Source organism: Oryzias melastigma, linkage group LG24 (genome assembly GCF_002922805.2).
Source record: "Oryzias melastigma strain HK-1 linkage group LG24, ASM292280v2, whole genome shotgun sequence".
Classification (NCBI taxonomy): Eukaryota; Metazoa; Chordata; class Actinopteri; order Beloniformes; family Adrianichthyidae; genus Oryzias; species Oryzias melastigma.
Genome location: NC_050535.1, coordinates 15,199,439 through 15,214,772, shown reverse-complemented (window position 1 = coordinate 15,214,772; position 15,334 = coordinate 15,199,439). Strand labels below are relative to the sequence as shown.

The 15,334-nt window shown below is 37.0% G+C and overlaps 1 protein-coding gene across 1 annotated transcript; it reads right to left on the bottom strand.

The window, feature by feature from the left end:
* Positions 1-24: 24 nt before the first annotated feature.
* LOC112157959 (gastrula zinc finger protein XlCGF57.1-like) lies at positions 25-14,708 on the bottom strand. The gene is made up of 2 exons (XM_024291083.2): positions 14,268-14,708; positions 25-2,895 (listed from the first exon to the last, which is right to left on the bottom strand). The coding sequence occupies exons 1-2, from the start codon at positions 14,434-14,436 to the stop codon at positions 1,073-1,075; spliced, it is 1,992 nt and encodes a 663-aa protein (XP_024146851.1). The 5' UTR covers positions 14,437-14,708; the 3' UTR covers positions 25-1,072.
* Between the last annotated feature and the right edge of the window lie 626 nt (positions 14,709-15,334).

Below are 15,334 nucleotides of genomic sequence, written 5' to 3'. Positions count from 1 at the left end.
TTTACCTTTTTGATGCTAGTGTGCCGCGGGATTTTTTTCATGGATAAAGTGTACCTTGGCTCAAAAAAGGTTGAAAAACACTGGTCTATACCACCGATCAGAGAGATGTGGAAACAACTGTTACACCTACATCTGTGTTCAATCTGGAACTAAGTCTTTCTAAAGCACACAGAACCATTTAATGCCTCCAGCAGTTTCTTTCTCTTCCACAATTGCAAAGATTCTGACTGGAGGGGGCGGGGCTAGCGATGGGCATTCCAGGTTTTCTTAGAGAACTGGCTCTTTTTTAAAGACACACCAAACTACAGAAAACTGTTCTTTTCTCTGCATTCAATAATCACTTATTCCTTCTTTTCATTGAATCCATCAATGTGGTATGGAGGCCATCAGTCTGTAACTCTGTGTACATGGAATGAAAGCTCAGAGTCTGTCTACTGCTGACCTTGGGTCATCTTCATCATTGGGTCTGGTGTCTCATTTGGTTCAGATCAGAGGACTTTGGTGGTTGATCAAACGCAGTAACATCATAGTCGCTGAAATAGATTTGGGTGCCTTCACAAGTGTGGGAAATTGTAAAGTCCTGCTGAAAATACAAATTTTAATCTCCACAAATGTTTTCAGTAAAGGGCAGCAGGTGAATCGAAATCTATCCTACTGACTGACTCAGACTAAGACCATTTAACAACTTGGATAAACCTTTGCAAATTTCTATAGATTGGGCTGGAATCCCAGGAGTTTATACACCAACACATTTTCCATGATATTTTAAACACATTTTTTCCCCCAGATAAGATTAAATGATCAAAATAAAAACACATTTTCAAGCCATAGGCTCAAGTTCTGTAAAAAAAAAAATAGTTTATCTATTAATAAAAGAAAATTCTACTTTTTTGTACAATATTTCCCTCTTCTTATGTAAAGCCTTAATGTATTTTACTACAGAAGTTCTCTGTAAAAGTTTCCTGCTTCTTTTACGTAAAAGTTTCATGTATTTCATGTATGTATGTATCTCTTGTGAGTTCTCATGTGTGAATTTAGACCAGATATTTACTCAAAACTTTGGTCACATTCTTTAAGAGAAGAGGGGCTCCTCTTCTATGTGAGAGCTCATGTGTTTTTTGAGATTAGACATAAGAGTAAAACTTTTATCACATACATTACACAAAAAAGGCTTCTCTCCTGTGTGAGTTTTCATATGTCTTTTGAGATCAGATATATGGCTAAAACGTTTATCACAATCTTTACAAGGAAAAGGCCTCTCTCCAGTATGAGTTCTCATGTGTGATTCGAGATTGTCTTTTCGACTAAAACTTTTGTCGCATTCTTTACACGAAAAAGGCTTCTCTCCTGTATGAGTGGTCATGTGATTTTTGAGATTACACATCTGACTAAAACGTCTATTGCATTCTTTACAAGAATAAGGTTTCCCTCTTGTATGAATTTCCATGTGTCTTTTGAGATTTTTTATTTCACCAAAACCTTTGTTACATTCTTTACAGGTAAAGGGCTTGTCTCCTGTGTGAGTTATCATGTGTGCTTTGAGGTAAGATATTTGATCAAAACTTTTGCCACATTCTTTACATAAAAAAATGTTCTCTCCTGTGTGAGTTATCATGTGTGCTTTGAGGCAAGATGCTTGATCAAAGCCTTTGCCACATTCTTTACATAAAAAAAGCTTCTCTCCTGTGTGAGTTCTCATATGTTTTTTGAGATAAGATATACAACTAAAACATACAAGGCATTCTTGACAAACAAAGGGCTTCTCACCTGTGTGAATTCTCATGTGTGAATTGAGATTAGACATTTTTCCAAAACTTTTGTCACATTCTTTACAAGAAAAGGGCTTCTCTCCTGTGTGAACTCTCATGTGTGAATTGAGATAAGATATACAACGAAAACTTTTATCACATTGTTCACAAGAAAAAGGCTTTTCTCCAGTGTGAGTTCTCATGTGTAATTTGAGATTAGATATTTGACTAAATCTTCTATCACATTCTTTACAAGAAAAAGGCTTCTCTCCTGTATGAGTTCTCATGTGTAATTTGAGATTAGATGTTTGACTGAAACTTGCGTCACATTCTTTACACGAAAAAGGCTTCTCTCCTGTATGAATTCTCATGTGTTTTTTTAGATTAGAAATATCACTAAAACTCCTTTCACATTCTTTACAAGTAAAAGGCTTTTCTCCTGTGTGGATTTTTGTGTGTTTTTTGAGACAATACACGTCACTAAAACTTTTATCACATTCTTTACAAGAAAAGGGCTTTTCTCCTGTGTGGATTCTTATGTGTCTGTTAAGGTCAGCTATACGACTAAAAATTTTGCCACATTCTTTACAAGGAAAATGCTTCTCTCCTGCATGTTTTTTCTTCTTCTTTGATTTAAGACTTGTTGATTTACCAAAACTGCTCTGTGGTTCTATCTCTTCATCTGTAGTTGAAGTTTCATCCTGACTATCATCCTGGCTCTGATTGTTTAGATCTGCTTCACTGTTGTCATGTTCCTCAAAAGTAGGAATCTCCATCAAGGTTTCAGTCTCCTTCTGATCAAACCACTCTTCATCAAGACTGATGAAGTGCTCCTCTTTTTCCTCTTTAATCTGTAGAGGTTCTGGTTCCTCCTTAACCTGTAAAGATTCTGGTTCTTCCTGTTCCTCTTTAATCTGCGATAGTTTTTGTTCTTCTTGCTCCTCTTTCATCCGTAGTGGTTCTGGTTCTTCCTGTTCCTCTTTAATTTGTAGAGGTTCTGGTTCTTCCTGTTCCTCTTTAATCTGTAGAGGGTCTGGTTCTTCCTGTTCCACTTTAATCAGTGGTGGCTCTGGTTCTTCTTGTTCCTCTCTGAAGTTCCTCTGCTGGTTGCAGAGATCACCTTCAGTCACATAATCCTGGGTGAGAACTGCAGAGACACAAACACAAGAAGGAGACTTCTTTTAAATGGCTATGTTTTGTCAAACAGCAATACAAATTTAAAACAATTCAGAGAGAAATTCCAGAGTTTAAAATTTCATTAGGAAAAATGTTACTCCTTAGATACATTCAAAGTTAATGCTGATTTTGGTTTTTTAGTATTCAGTTGGTCAAACACCCAATCAAAGAAACTCTTAACCTGTTTACCCAAGAATTTCATATTTCATTCTTAAAAACACAACTGATGTTTTGTCTTTAAGTAGAAGCTAAATTAATTTGAGATAGTTCATTTTACTACATCACATAAAGTAGACAACATTTTATGTTTTAATCATTGACTGTAAAAATAATGGACTGAGCGAGCAATGAGGTCCCCCATTGGCAATGCATTACTTCCTCTCCTCGCGAAAGTAGGCCGCCGCTTTCATAATTTCTGTGGCCTGATCCGAACAGTGAGTTTTGTGATCCGTTACACCCTAGATTACACATTTTATTAATTTTTATTATTTTTGTTTTGCACAAATAAATTAGTGCTTTGGGTTGTGGTTGCTTCGTTTTGTGTTGTTTCACATTAAAAGTTGAATAGTAAATGATTGTTTTTTTTTATTATTTATTTTTTACATTTATGTGGAAGGAAAATACGATCTTTGACATGTTTTACACTTTGTGTATAAAAACATTTTTATAGAGTTATTGATAATAAGTTAAATAAAACAACAAAATAGCCTAAAGAGTCTGTTGGGAGCTGAAAGATTTCGACAGCTTAGAAGATCCTTCTGAGAGGAGCTGCACCTCTCCAGCATCTCAGAAGAACCACGACAGGAGAGGATTCCATATTTAGTGGTTTAATTTTTGGATTGTGCGTTTTTTTTAGATTTCTTTTCTTTGAGAAGATTACAGAAAGGGACTGTTAAAATATGGTTGTGTGTGGCTTTCTGGAAAAACATTTTTGTTACGTTTAGATACACCATGTGATTGTTACACTTTATCTAGTAGCTGCTTCCAAGCGAAATAGACAGTTATTACACAGTCATTTTATTAGTCAGAATAATCATTCCGGCTCCGATAAATTTTCTTTATAAACATCTTCTTTATAATCCTAATATTTTTACAGATATATTTTCTTTAATGCGAGTTATTCAAGTTATAAACTGACCAATCAGATCTCTCAGTAAAAGCATGTGGTGGCTGCTGGATCCACCTCCAACACTTGATTGACAGATTCTCACGAATCTGCTTTCAGTTGAAGGGGTGTGGACTTTGAACAAGCTCACTCCTGATTGGCGACAGTATTTCTTCTAAAAATTAGACTCAGACTGATCAATCACTGTCGAGGGGATTCAGTATGTATGGTAGCTGACTATCAGGAAGTGACGGAGAAGACTCTGGCCTGATTTCACAAGGGCCAGAGGTTATAAGGCATTTCCTATGTGGGTTGACAACACCTGTTTTGTCCAGTAAATTAATATAGATCAATGATGACAGATGATACATACAATCCTTTACTTTAATACTGTAGTGCAGGTAATTTACCAACAGACTGCGTCAAATTTGTATTTTACAGGATTTATTTACACATATAAGGGATCTCAACCTCTTGAATTTGGGGGCAATTTTTCCACGACATAGCCATCTATAGACCACTCAAATTTAAACATTACCAATATCTAACATGTTTTGTTTGACACAACAGAATTTAACATTTTGTATCCAACTATTTTCAGTTTTCTACTTTTTTTATCTACACATTTTCATAAGGCCTTTATTTTCAATATCAAGCATTCAAAAACAGTAAAAATCAACACAGATAAAAACGGAAAAGTTTTCACGGCTGAGGGGGAGGGGTGAACAATGCAGGTCGCCGTCATGGTCGTTCTCTGCTGCTGAGATCTCACAGGGCCGATGAGAGTGGTGAGACAGCTGTTTTTTTTAACAGATACAGAAAAGTTCAAGAGAATCTGGCTACAGAGGAAAAATACGGCCCCCGAAAATTAATAGCCAGAAGCTGGAGCCGGCCGCAACAAAAATATCGATTTAAGCTTTCGACAGGGGTCGCCAAGATGGCAGAATAAGTGGTTAAACTTTTCTGGACTCCGATGCTTTATCTGGAAAAAACACATCTTTCCATGTGAGAAGTTCAGTCAAAGCTTGAGAAAATGCCAGCTAAAGAAATCTGACCTGTTCCAGCTTGATAGAGATTTGTTTCTCACTGTTTTCAATGTATTTTTGAACTTTGAGACAATTTCAAATTAGCAAAGACCATGAGTACCACCCTATGGTACCACCTAGTGCAGGAGAAGAAAACTCTGGTCCTCGAGAGCCACCCTGCTCTGGCATGTTCTTATTGGCTGAACACACCTGTACCAGGTAATTGTCATGAGTCCCTACACTGATCAGAGGGGCTAACAAGGGTGGAGTCATCTGGACTCCATAAGAGGGCACGAGTGTTAATAATAGGACCAAAAACCAGAGATTAGTTACAAACATAAAACGTGATAATCAACTGGAAACGTGTGTATTCAACTGACATGGTTGTTGTTGCAGGTGAAATCAATGTAGTACCAGATGAAAACCAGGACAGATATCCAATTAAATATAACTTATCGTTTCAATAAAATGATTTCTGAATTTTCTTCCTCTCTCGAACTTATCAATATTTGGCGTAAAAGAAATCCACAAGACCTTCAATACACCTGGAATAACTCTGTACTCTCTCAACGCTCAAGAATAGACTATTGGTTAATAACAAGTAATCTAATATCCTTAACCTTGAACTGTAACATTTCCTACTCTCCTCTCACTGACCATTGTGCCATCACTCTGGCCCTCTTCAAGTTTATTTGGGAAAATAAAACAACACACTGTTTATGTAACACACGCCAGCATTCCCTCCATCTGATTGTCTGATTGTTTTGGTAAACGTGGACCAATCACCTGGTCCATCAGACCATGTGACTTTGTATATATGGGCTGACCCAGCTTCCACCAGAAATATCCAAGTGGGTGGATGCCGGAGCCTACAGCCTACAGGTAGAACACGTGTAATTTTTGATTTGTCCTTTTTTTGAAGCATCAATTGTTTTGTCGAATCAGTTAGAGCTGAAAGGTAACTCATGGACGATTTTTGTTGGTTTGATCCCACCGATCTTACAGGGAACTGGTGAGTTACCAGGTGATGTTAATGCTAGCGGGCTAGCATTAGCGTCACCTAAAGCTTTGTTTCATTGTTTATTGTCGTGCACATTGTATTTTCTGAGTTGCTTTGAGTTATGGTATGTTCCGATGCAGGCCAGGTGCCCGGAGAGGAGCACAGACGGAGAGGAGTCTAAAAGATGTCAAGGCATGCCTAACAGGCCCTGGACACTGATCAACATTGGTCAACCCTTCACTTGCAATTGACTGAGACAAAGTAACTGCATTTTCCAACACCCAGTGGATCACACATCATCTACGGAACTCCAATTCAGAGTCAATGAACTGAATGAGCCCCTTTTTTTTTCTTTGTGACGATTTTCTGTTTGTCTTGACTTCATTATATAAACCTATTGGTACCAGCAAACCTGTGTTTGTGATTACTGCCCTCAACTCCAGCAGACGGTCTAGTGGGTCTTCTGAAGACGCCTTAGCCCAATCCAACCCGAACAGAAGTTCTTAATCACAAAGTGCTACATTTACAAAAATCACAATTAGTCAGAGATTATAAAAATGGTGGCTTAAAAGCTTTAGATATTGAATCTTAAATTGCAGCGTTTAGATTAAATTGGTTAAAAGATTCCATCTCAAACCCTCAATCTATGTGGTGTCATATCCCCAACAAACTTTTTGAGAAGCTCCGAGGACTAGAGTTCTTATTGAAATGTGATTATGATATGTCAAAAATACCAATGAAACTGTCAAACTTTTACAAACAAGAGTTACAGTTTGGGAAAATGGTTTTTACTCACAACTTCTCCCCACATAATACTGTTTATAGCTGTAAACAAGAAATCCCTGTTTATATCTGATTGGTATGATAATGGTGCGTTTTTGTTTACGACTTGATGCATACTGATGGAACGATGTTATCTTATAATGAGTTTGTGACCAAACACAAAATTAAGGTTTCAAGTAACTATTATGACAAAGTATTTAAAGCAATTCCCTTTCCTCTACTATCTCATTCACAATATACTACAATATGATGAAATTAAACCAAACTTCCAAACATTGAAAATTAATGATAACCCCATAAAAGATAAAAAATGTAACAATAATTTGATAACTAACCTGTGAGCAAAAAACGTTTTACCACTTTGATAAAAAATAATAGACATCACCTAGAAACCACTCTTATGGATAAATCCTTTTCTTTATACATAAAATGTCCACTTGCGCCCAAATTGAAATAAACACATTTTAAAATAATTTCTACCCTGTTGGAGATTTTTTTACAGTAAAGATTCAAATTTCAGTCTGAACCATGTATTTTCTGTTAATCTGAAACATTATAACATTTTTTTTATCGTTGCAAACACACAGAAAACTTCTGGACTGATATTCATAATTGGTTGTAACTCATAGTGTTTAAAATTCCTTCTTTTTCTTTATCTGCTGTTCTCTACTTTATGGAAAATCCCGAGCGGGAGGTTTCTCATCTTGTTAATCTTATTATTTTGGGCAAACATTTCTTTCATTTATGTAAATAGAAAAGCACTTGCCCTTTGTTAATTATATTTAAAACTATTTTTCTGACTACTTTAAGTGCATTTCAAACAAAAACAAGAAAACTTCAGTAATTTACCAAAATATATCAAAACTATTGCCATTTTAAATAGTATCTTGCCTTGCCCTTAACCATTTTTTTCCCTGCCATTCTTATTTTTGTACACTCTGCCATTTTTGTTTTTGTCAGCTCATTTCAAATGTTTGCTTACCCTAACTTGTTTTGTATATGAATAAATAAAGTTTGAAAGAAAAAAAAGGCTTTCGACCTTTTTCATATTTTTACTGACCCCTTTTCCATTTTTTTTTCTCTGTGGCACTGTCACAGAGACAAAACAGCATTTTGATGCTCCAAACAACTGATTCACGGAGAAAAAAACAGTTATAGTCTATTCACATTCAAAAGCGTAAAAGCTGATACTTCTGAAAATATTTTAAAATATCTTTTTGAAAGGGTATTCTAAAGTTTAGGAAATTTCCACTTACGTTAAGATTTCCGCTTGCGGCTACGGATTGATTCTGACCCTGTCTCGTGTGTCACCAGAGGCCCCTCAAAAAATTACCGACTAAAGTACGGAAGTCTTACCTAGAGACTAAAATGTGGTTCTGAATAAAACTATGCAGGCTACATGTTGAATAAATTATAAATTAGTCAGAGGAGGGAGGAAAAATTGAAGCTAGTTCGCCATTAAAAATGTAGCATCCCAAGTCTCTTGCTCTCTCAGCAGAGAGGGTGGGGCGGAGCTGATAAATAAATACAATTAAAACACATAAAAAAATAATTACATTAAAAAATAAATAAATAAAATTAAAATTCACAGAGAAAAAAAACGCCTTTTGTTGTTCCAATCAGCTGATTCACGGAGAAAAAAACAGTTATAGTCTATTCACATTGAAAAGCGTAAAAAAGCTGATAGTTCTGAAAATGTTTTAAAATATCTTTTGAAAGGTTTTCCTAAAGTTAAGGAAAATTTCGCTTACGCAACCAGCTAAAGTTATGATTTCCGCCTCCGGCTACGGATTGATTCTGACGCCGTCTTGCGTGTGATCAAAGCCCCCTCAAAAAGTTTCAAACATTAGTAGAAATATTGATATTTACAGGTCAATATCGATCCAATACCAACTTGAGGTCAATACTATCAATATTTTGGATCGATCCCCCCAGGAACAAATATTCCCAACATTAAAAGATCACTAATTTGCTATGTTTATACATATAAAAGAGTGGAGTAAAAACATTATCCAGGCACATTGTATGTTTTGCTCCAAAATCCAGAATGATGCTGGATTTTAAATTTATAAACAAAAATAAGCCGAATACACAGCACTACTGTCACAGAAAGTAAACAAATCTCCTCTATTGTCGACATGCAAGGAATAAGGAGCACCCGCAATAAGAGACACGCCAGCAAACACGCGATGCCACTTTCTTCTTGTACGTCCATGTAGGGTTGACTGTGTAAGCAGTGGCAACAGGCAGTGATTTATTACAAGATCCAGACAGAACTGGAGAATAAAGCTGCTGGACAATCTGATTTGGAGACACTAAGGGAGCAACAGACCACAAAATTCACGGTTCAGATTGTGTTACTGTTTTAGAGTCATAATTTAGATCAATTTCCGGATCGGTTAATGGAAAAAAAAAAACAACAGAAAAGAAAAATACAAACAAAAGCCTTCAAAACATACATTTAAAAACAATAATTTTATAAATGTATACATATACACACATTAATGCTGGGCGATATGACGACAAATATCGTGTAGGCTATAGAAAAGTGTTCACTTCTATCTTTAATATCGTCTATAATCTAATTTGATTAATTACTATGCCAAATATATCAATAAATAGTCAGTGTGCCTCGTCAGTGTGGACACAAAAAAGTTATTTAAGTGAAAAAAAGAAAATTTAAGAGATTCTTCACAAAGAAACTCGGTCTCGTGGTTTTGTGACATAAAGCTGATTTAAATTCTTTGATTTGCACTTACGCAAGTTTTACAACATGTTTTCCGCTACATAACACGAGTGCAGAACGATGGGCTTGAAGTTGTTTCCCTGGAGCAGAAACAGACAGATACACTGATGCAGGAGGACCAAGAAGGAGCACTTTCAGCTAAAGAGAGGTACGTCTTGGTGGCATTTTGGATTCAAGATGTCCGACGATGAGCAGATGACGGCAATATGTGAACAAGCTGGGAGGCTATTCCCGCGCCGATGCTAACACAACAAACCTTCTATCATAAATATATGAGATTACAATAAATAAGAGATAAATCAAGCTGTGGAACAGAGCTGAAACAAGTATCTGAGCACTCTCTCAAAAATTCCAGTATGAATATTTGCAACGTCCACATGACTTTATGAATCTTTATGAATATGGTAGAGTTTAGTAAATGATCATATAGTAAAATTCATTGACTTCTCTGAAATACAGAATATTGTTGGATTTTCATTTATTAACTAAAACAAAGCAGAATGAACGGCGCTACGGCCACAAGAAGTAAACAAATCTTCAAAATAAAGTGTCAGTGTCAGTCTTCCTGTTCCAAAAGTAAAGCTAGCAAGAGCTTGTTCTAATCACTAAAAATATACTTTGTTATATATTGTGATATAAAATAATTTACATTGTGTTATCATTTTTTTTCTTATCGCTCAGCATTAATTATATATATATATATATACAGTTCTTTAAGTAAAGTAAGTACTTCAAAACACACAAATACATAACGCAACAAAATATTAGGTCACTGAACTCTATTTATAAAGACAAAACATCAAATACATATTTGAAATCAAGAAATACCTATTTAGAAAAACTACTCAGGATGCCCATAGAAACAAAGGTGCGTTATGAAAAATAGTATTTAAAAAGAATTAAAAATGTTTTTTAAAAAAAGTAAGAAAAGTAGGGGATGTCAGAATTTACTATTTCTTTCTCTGTGTCTGATAAAACCCCTCCCGCACTGGTTACCATAGACCGTAAAAACAATCTGTCAGGAAGTGGAGGTGGACGACCCAAACCCAGGACACCGGGCTTGGTGACCGGAACTAGAAACATTTAATAAATTAACCAAAACATGACAAAAACCCATGGAGAAACAAATATGGTTACAGATCAGAGCAGATGACCTGACAAGGAACAACTAGAAACCAGACACTTCCATAGACTGAGAGTAATTAACAAAAATGAAGACAACTATGAATCCTGACAAACCTGAAACTGATGAGACTGAGGGACAATTCAGAACAGAACATGACCAGAACCACAACATAACCAACCAAAGTCCACAATCCTCACACAATGTTTCTCTGTCAAAGCTTGTCAGGTGTCTTGCTTTTTCCTTTACTCCCCCTAGTGGCTGAATTGCACACTGTGGTCATTTCATTAAAGAACAATAATTCACCACAGGAATGGACTAAAAATATGCTTATTTTTACACCCAAAATCTCTATATTTTTTTCTCTTCATGACCGGGCCGGATTACACCATCTGTTTGACACCCCTGGACTAAACTATGGTTGTGTCTGAACTCCCTCCCTAACCCCTAACTAATAAAAATGACTTTATGAAGTTATGACTCCACTGTGTTGATGGTGAAAATGTGGATTTTCATTCAAATATTACATTTAAACACGTTTTTTTTTTTTTGTTCGACTGCAACAGCTTGTGGTCTAGTGAGCATAGATGTAAGATAGTTTTTCGTTAAGACTTCTAGGATATTACGAGTGCAATAGATTTTGAAATTAGTAGATTTGGACAAGACAAGAAAATGGTCAATGCACTTTATAGTGATTACGGGGGGGGTTCAGGCATAGCTCAAGATCCTGATGCTATACTAACAAGCTGGTGACAATCAGACTGCTTTAATGTCAGACTATATTTTCACAAAGCGGATTTTAAAGGGTAACTAAACCCTAAATCCACTTTTTTCTCTATAAATGGGGCTTTAAAGGTGCTGTCTGTTGGTTGTTGCCACATTTTTGACAAATTATAATAAACTTATTTAATTCCTGAAAATATTATCAAATACACCCTGTGTTGAAACGGGTTATTGCAGTTGAATTTTGCGTTTGGTCAATTGGTGTAAGTCCCAGAAGTTTGACGTCATCATGCTCTGTGCTCCAGTACAAAAGCCCCGCCCATCTTTGATTATGTAATGATCGGTTGTTAGCCACAGAACACATCTGTCACAATAAGACGTGCAGGCATCAGCTACAAAAATCAGGCTGGCCCCCTCACTTTTTAACCGATTTTCACAAAACATGGCTCGAATTAAATCTTAGAAAATGATTGATGTTGTGGTAGATTTACATTTTATTTTCTCTAAAAACTAAGCTGTAAATAGTACAAGAACTGCGCCTTCTAGTGTTTCATACTGCTGTCAAATGAACAGATTTTGCCTTTATGCCAGAATCTATAGAACTGAGCTTGGAAATGTAACATATATCAATGGTTTTGAGTCAGCGGCTCTGAACATTTCAGTTCTGGATCATGAGTGCAGGCCTCGGGAGTTGCGGGGAGGCGTAAAATCCTCAACCTCCACAGAAAGTTCTGTGGAGAAACTTGCATCACTTTGCTCTGTACCACTCTCTATGTTTTTTAATTGAACATGATGACCAACAACTCTCCATGTTGAAGACTCAGCATACATTACATAAAGCTAACCTGACTGTCAATCATAGATCTAAGCCACACCTCTACCACTCAGTCTAGCCTCACTACCCCCGCCCCTTTTTTGGAATTTTTAAAATCAAGAAATTTAAGAATGGAGTCAGCCTCCAACTGCCCTGTTTGGTAACCCTTTAAGACCTGCTGGTTAAATATAACATAAATACAAAAGAAACCTGAAAAATACATATGAAGGCTCTGATGGTCTAAATTTTCCTGGGGGAGGGTTTCCTTGGCACTCTGTTTGGTAGTGAAGGCCTCCTACTCTGAAAACTTTTGAGGCTCCTGCAAATAGATCCATGAACGTCTTCATTTCTTTATCTGAGCTGCTATCTGGATCTAAACTGTACGGCTGCACAGCTCTGATATTGTTCATCGTTTTTATTTTTTTATTTTTGTTACGCTAATGTTTTCTTGGGCTCGTGAGATGCTATAAGCCAGTAGGAGAGAGTCATCCAAAATCTAAAGGTGAATTTCTAATGAGTTCCTGCTGGGTGGCAGAAAATATCTCCTAAAAATAACAGGCTTTTAGATTTTGGCTAAAAACTGCATAATCGCTATTAAAAGATCACTGGAACAGTCTACCAATAGAAAGAAAGAGTTGAAGTGGGACTTTAGAGGTGTGAAGAAGAGTTAGAGGTGGAGGTGGGTCTGCCACTGGTCACATGGTCTGGGAGTTAAGTTGCCATCACATTTTAAAAAAGAAACTGAAAGTAAAATACCATTAGCTGTCACAAATATGCTGTCCACGTTTGATCCAACCCACTGAGGAGCGGCAATCTGCAACAGCAGCAGCTTTGTTTATAGCAACTCCGCTTAGGATCCACCGGGTGGTTTAACCGGACACCGGAACCGTTCTCCTAAACGTAACCCTTCGTCTGCATCTAAAAACGTCACCACTGGCTGCACACATTTACAAACTGACGCGCAATTAGACCCTCTGTGTATTCTGATATTTCATTTCATTAGATTTCTTGTTGAAGTGAATTCAACAATCAGTATGTGGTTGCACGGAATCAGTTATGAACCCTCAGCTAGTGCTGCTGCTGCTGCAATGCAGCCTGAATGGTCATATTTTATTTTTATTTTTTCATGGACTTTTCAAAGTGTGTGTCTCGCTAGCATGTCTGGGTGGAAAAGGTACAGCTCAGCACGCCCACACAGAGGAATTCTTGGGAAGGCAGGCTTCAGATCAACAGGAAAAATGGCTTTTTAAGAAATTTTTTGATGTGGATTTTTGTTGAAAACTTCACAGTCCTAATCAAAACCCCACTGGGAACATTTAAAGAAAATAAAAAATATTGTTGCCACAGGGGACTTTAAAGGCTGCATGGAAGACACCTGTCTGAAGAGACTGTACACAAATGGATCCATGAGTGGATCTCACCTGGTCTCTATCAGAAGGACTCCGGCATTCGCGTGACTCCGGAAAGACAGTTTTCCTTACGCCACATGTCCCTGTCCACCTACCTAACGGTGATTCGGCAGTGGACTCTTTCTTCTTCGCTATTAAGGAAGTCCTGGTTAGTTTATTTTCCTGCGCTTAGTAATCTGATAACCAGCAGGTCTTCTGCTCTGATCTGAGGTCTAATACGACGGTCATCCTCGATAAAACCAAAAGATCGGTGGTCCTGCCAGAAAACGTAGAAATAGTTTAAAGCTGCCATTGACAAGATCAGTCAAAACGTTCATTATTGGGTAAACTCACTCAAATCTTCCTAAAATGTTTTCTAGAAGTTCTTATTTATCAGCTGACAGTAATCATTTACTGTGAAAAGTCATATTCTTGTTTTCCCAGATCTGTTTACTTGTAGCACAGCAGTAAACAGACATCTACCATTCCAATATGGCGTCCTACTTTACATACGCAACAAGCTAGCGTGTCATCTCTAGTGATCTAGAACTCATTGATTGGACAATCTGGATCCAGATAGCAGCTCAGACGAGGAGAACAAAGACGTTGATGGATGTTTGTCTACAGTGAACATACCTATGTGGTGGAGCTGAAGCTGCGGGTTCTTGGTGATATCCAGCAATCTGCGCTGATGACAGAGCTCCTCATTCTCATTCTGGACGATGGTTCCTTCACAGAGTCTGAAGGTTTCTTCAGCAGCAGAAAGTTGTTCTCTGTCAGACTCTTTCTGAGCAGGTGAAGACATGGTTCCTGCAGCTGCAAAAGATCTTCAGCTCCAACAAACACCAAAGTCCTCTGAACAGCAGCAGCTCCGATCATCTGCTAGTCTCACAATCACAGCCACGTTGTCTTTACGTTCAACACGCATTCACTCATTTACGACACTTTAGCTAAAGAGGATTGTTCGGAACCGAACCACGTATCGCTACATCTCTGTAGAAACCTCACGAACGTCGTAACAAAGCACCGCCGTCGTCTCAACACAAGCTAACACAGCTAACATGCTAGTGCGGCCTTGTTCTGTTCACTTCCGGGTCACGATACGAACGTCATACGAAAACAATTCAAAACTAAAACTCAGTCTTTCAAACCTATAAAAACTTAAAATAACAACCTCGTGTTATTTTGTTTTAATTTATAGTGTTTTCATGAGACTCGGCTTTAATTACAAGTTCATTTTGTATGACGTTCCGATTCTGACCCAGAGGTGAACAGACCAAGGCCGCGCTTTTTTAATGATCAGAAGTTAAGAACTGAATAATGATAATTATGGGGGAAAAAAAGTTGATTATAGCATAATGGGGGGTTGGGATTATATGTTTTCTTCCAACTCATTTTCAAATTAGTGAATTAAACTCCTTTTAAAATACTTGATATTTAGTTTTTTAGATGTGTCATGTTCTGTATTTATAAGTACTAACATGTCTATTTATCATTGACAGTAATTGCAATGGAATTATTTACATGTTTATGCCTAATTACCCTGAGAATGATACATAGATATAGATTTATAGATCTGTATTTCTGTTGTTTGGCTTCTCTAGTTTAATTTTGGTTGGAGGGAGGAGCTCTCATCTGTTCTGCCCCCCATCTAGAAAGACATCAGCACCAACTGAACATTCCAAAGCTCTTTTCAACCCATT

Excerpts from the sequence above, each read along its gene's own strand:
- LOC112157959 (XM_024291083.2), bottom strand. The coding sequence starts at position 14,436 with ATGTCTTCACCTGCTCAGAAAGAGTCTGACAGAGAACAACTTTCTGCT. Across the intron at positions 2,896-14,267 it reads GCTTCAGCTCCACCACATAG|TTCTCACCCAGGATTATGTG; the intron begins GTATGTTCACTG and ends GTGTCTCTGCAG.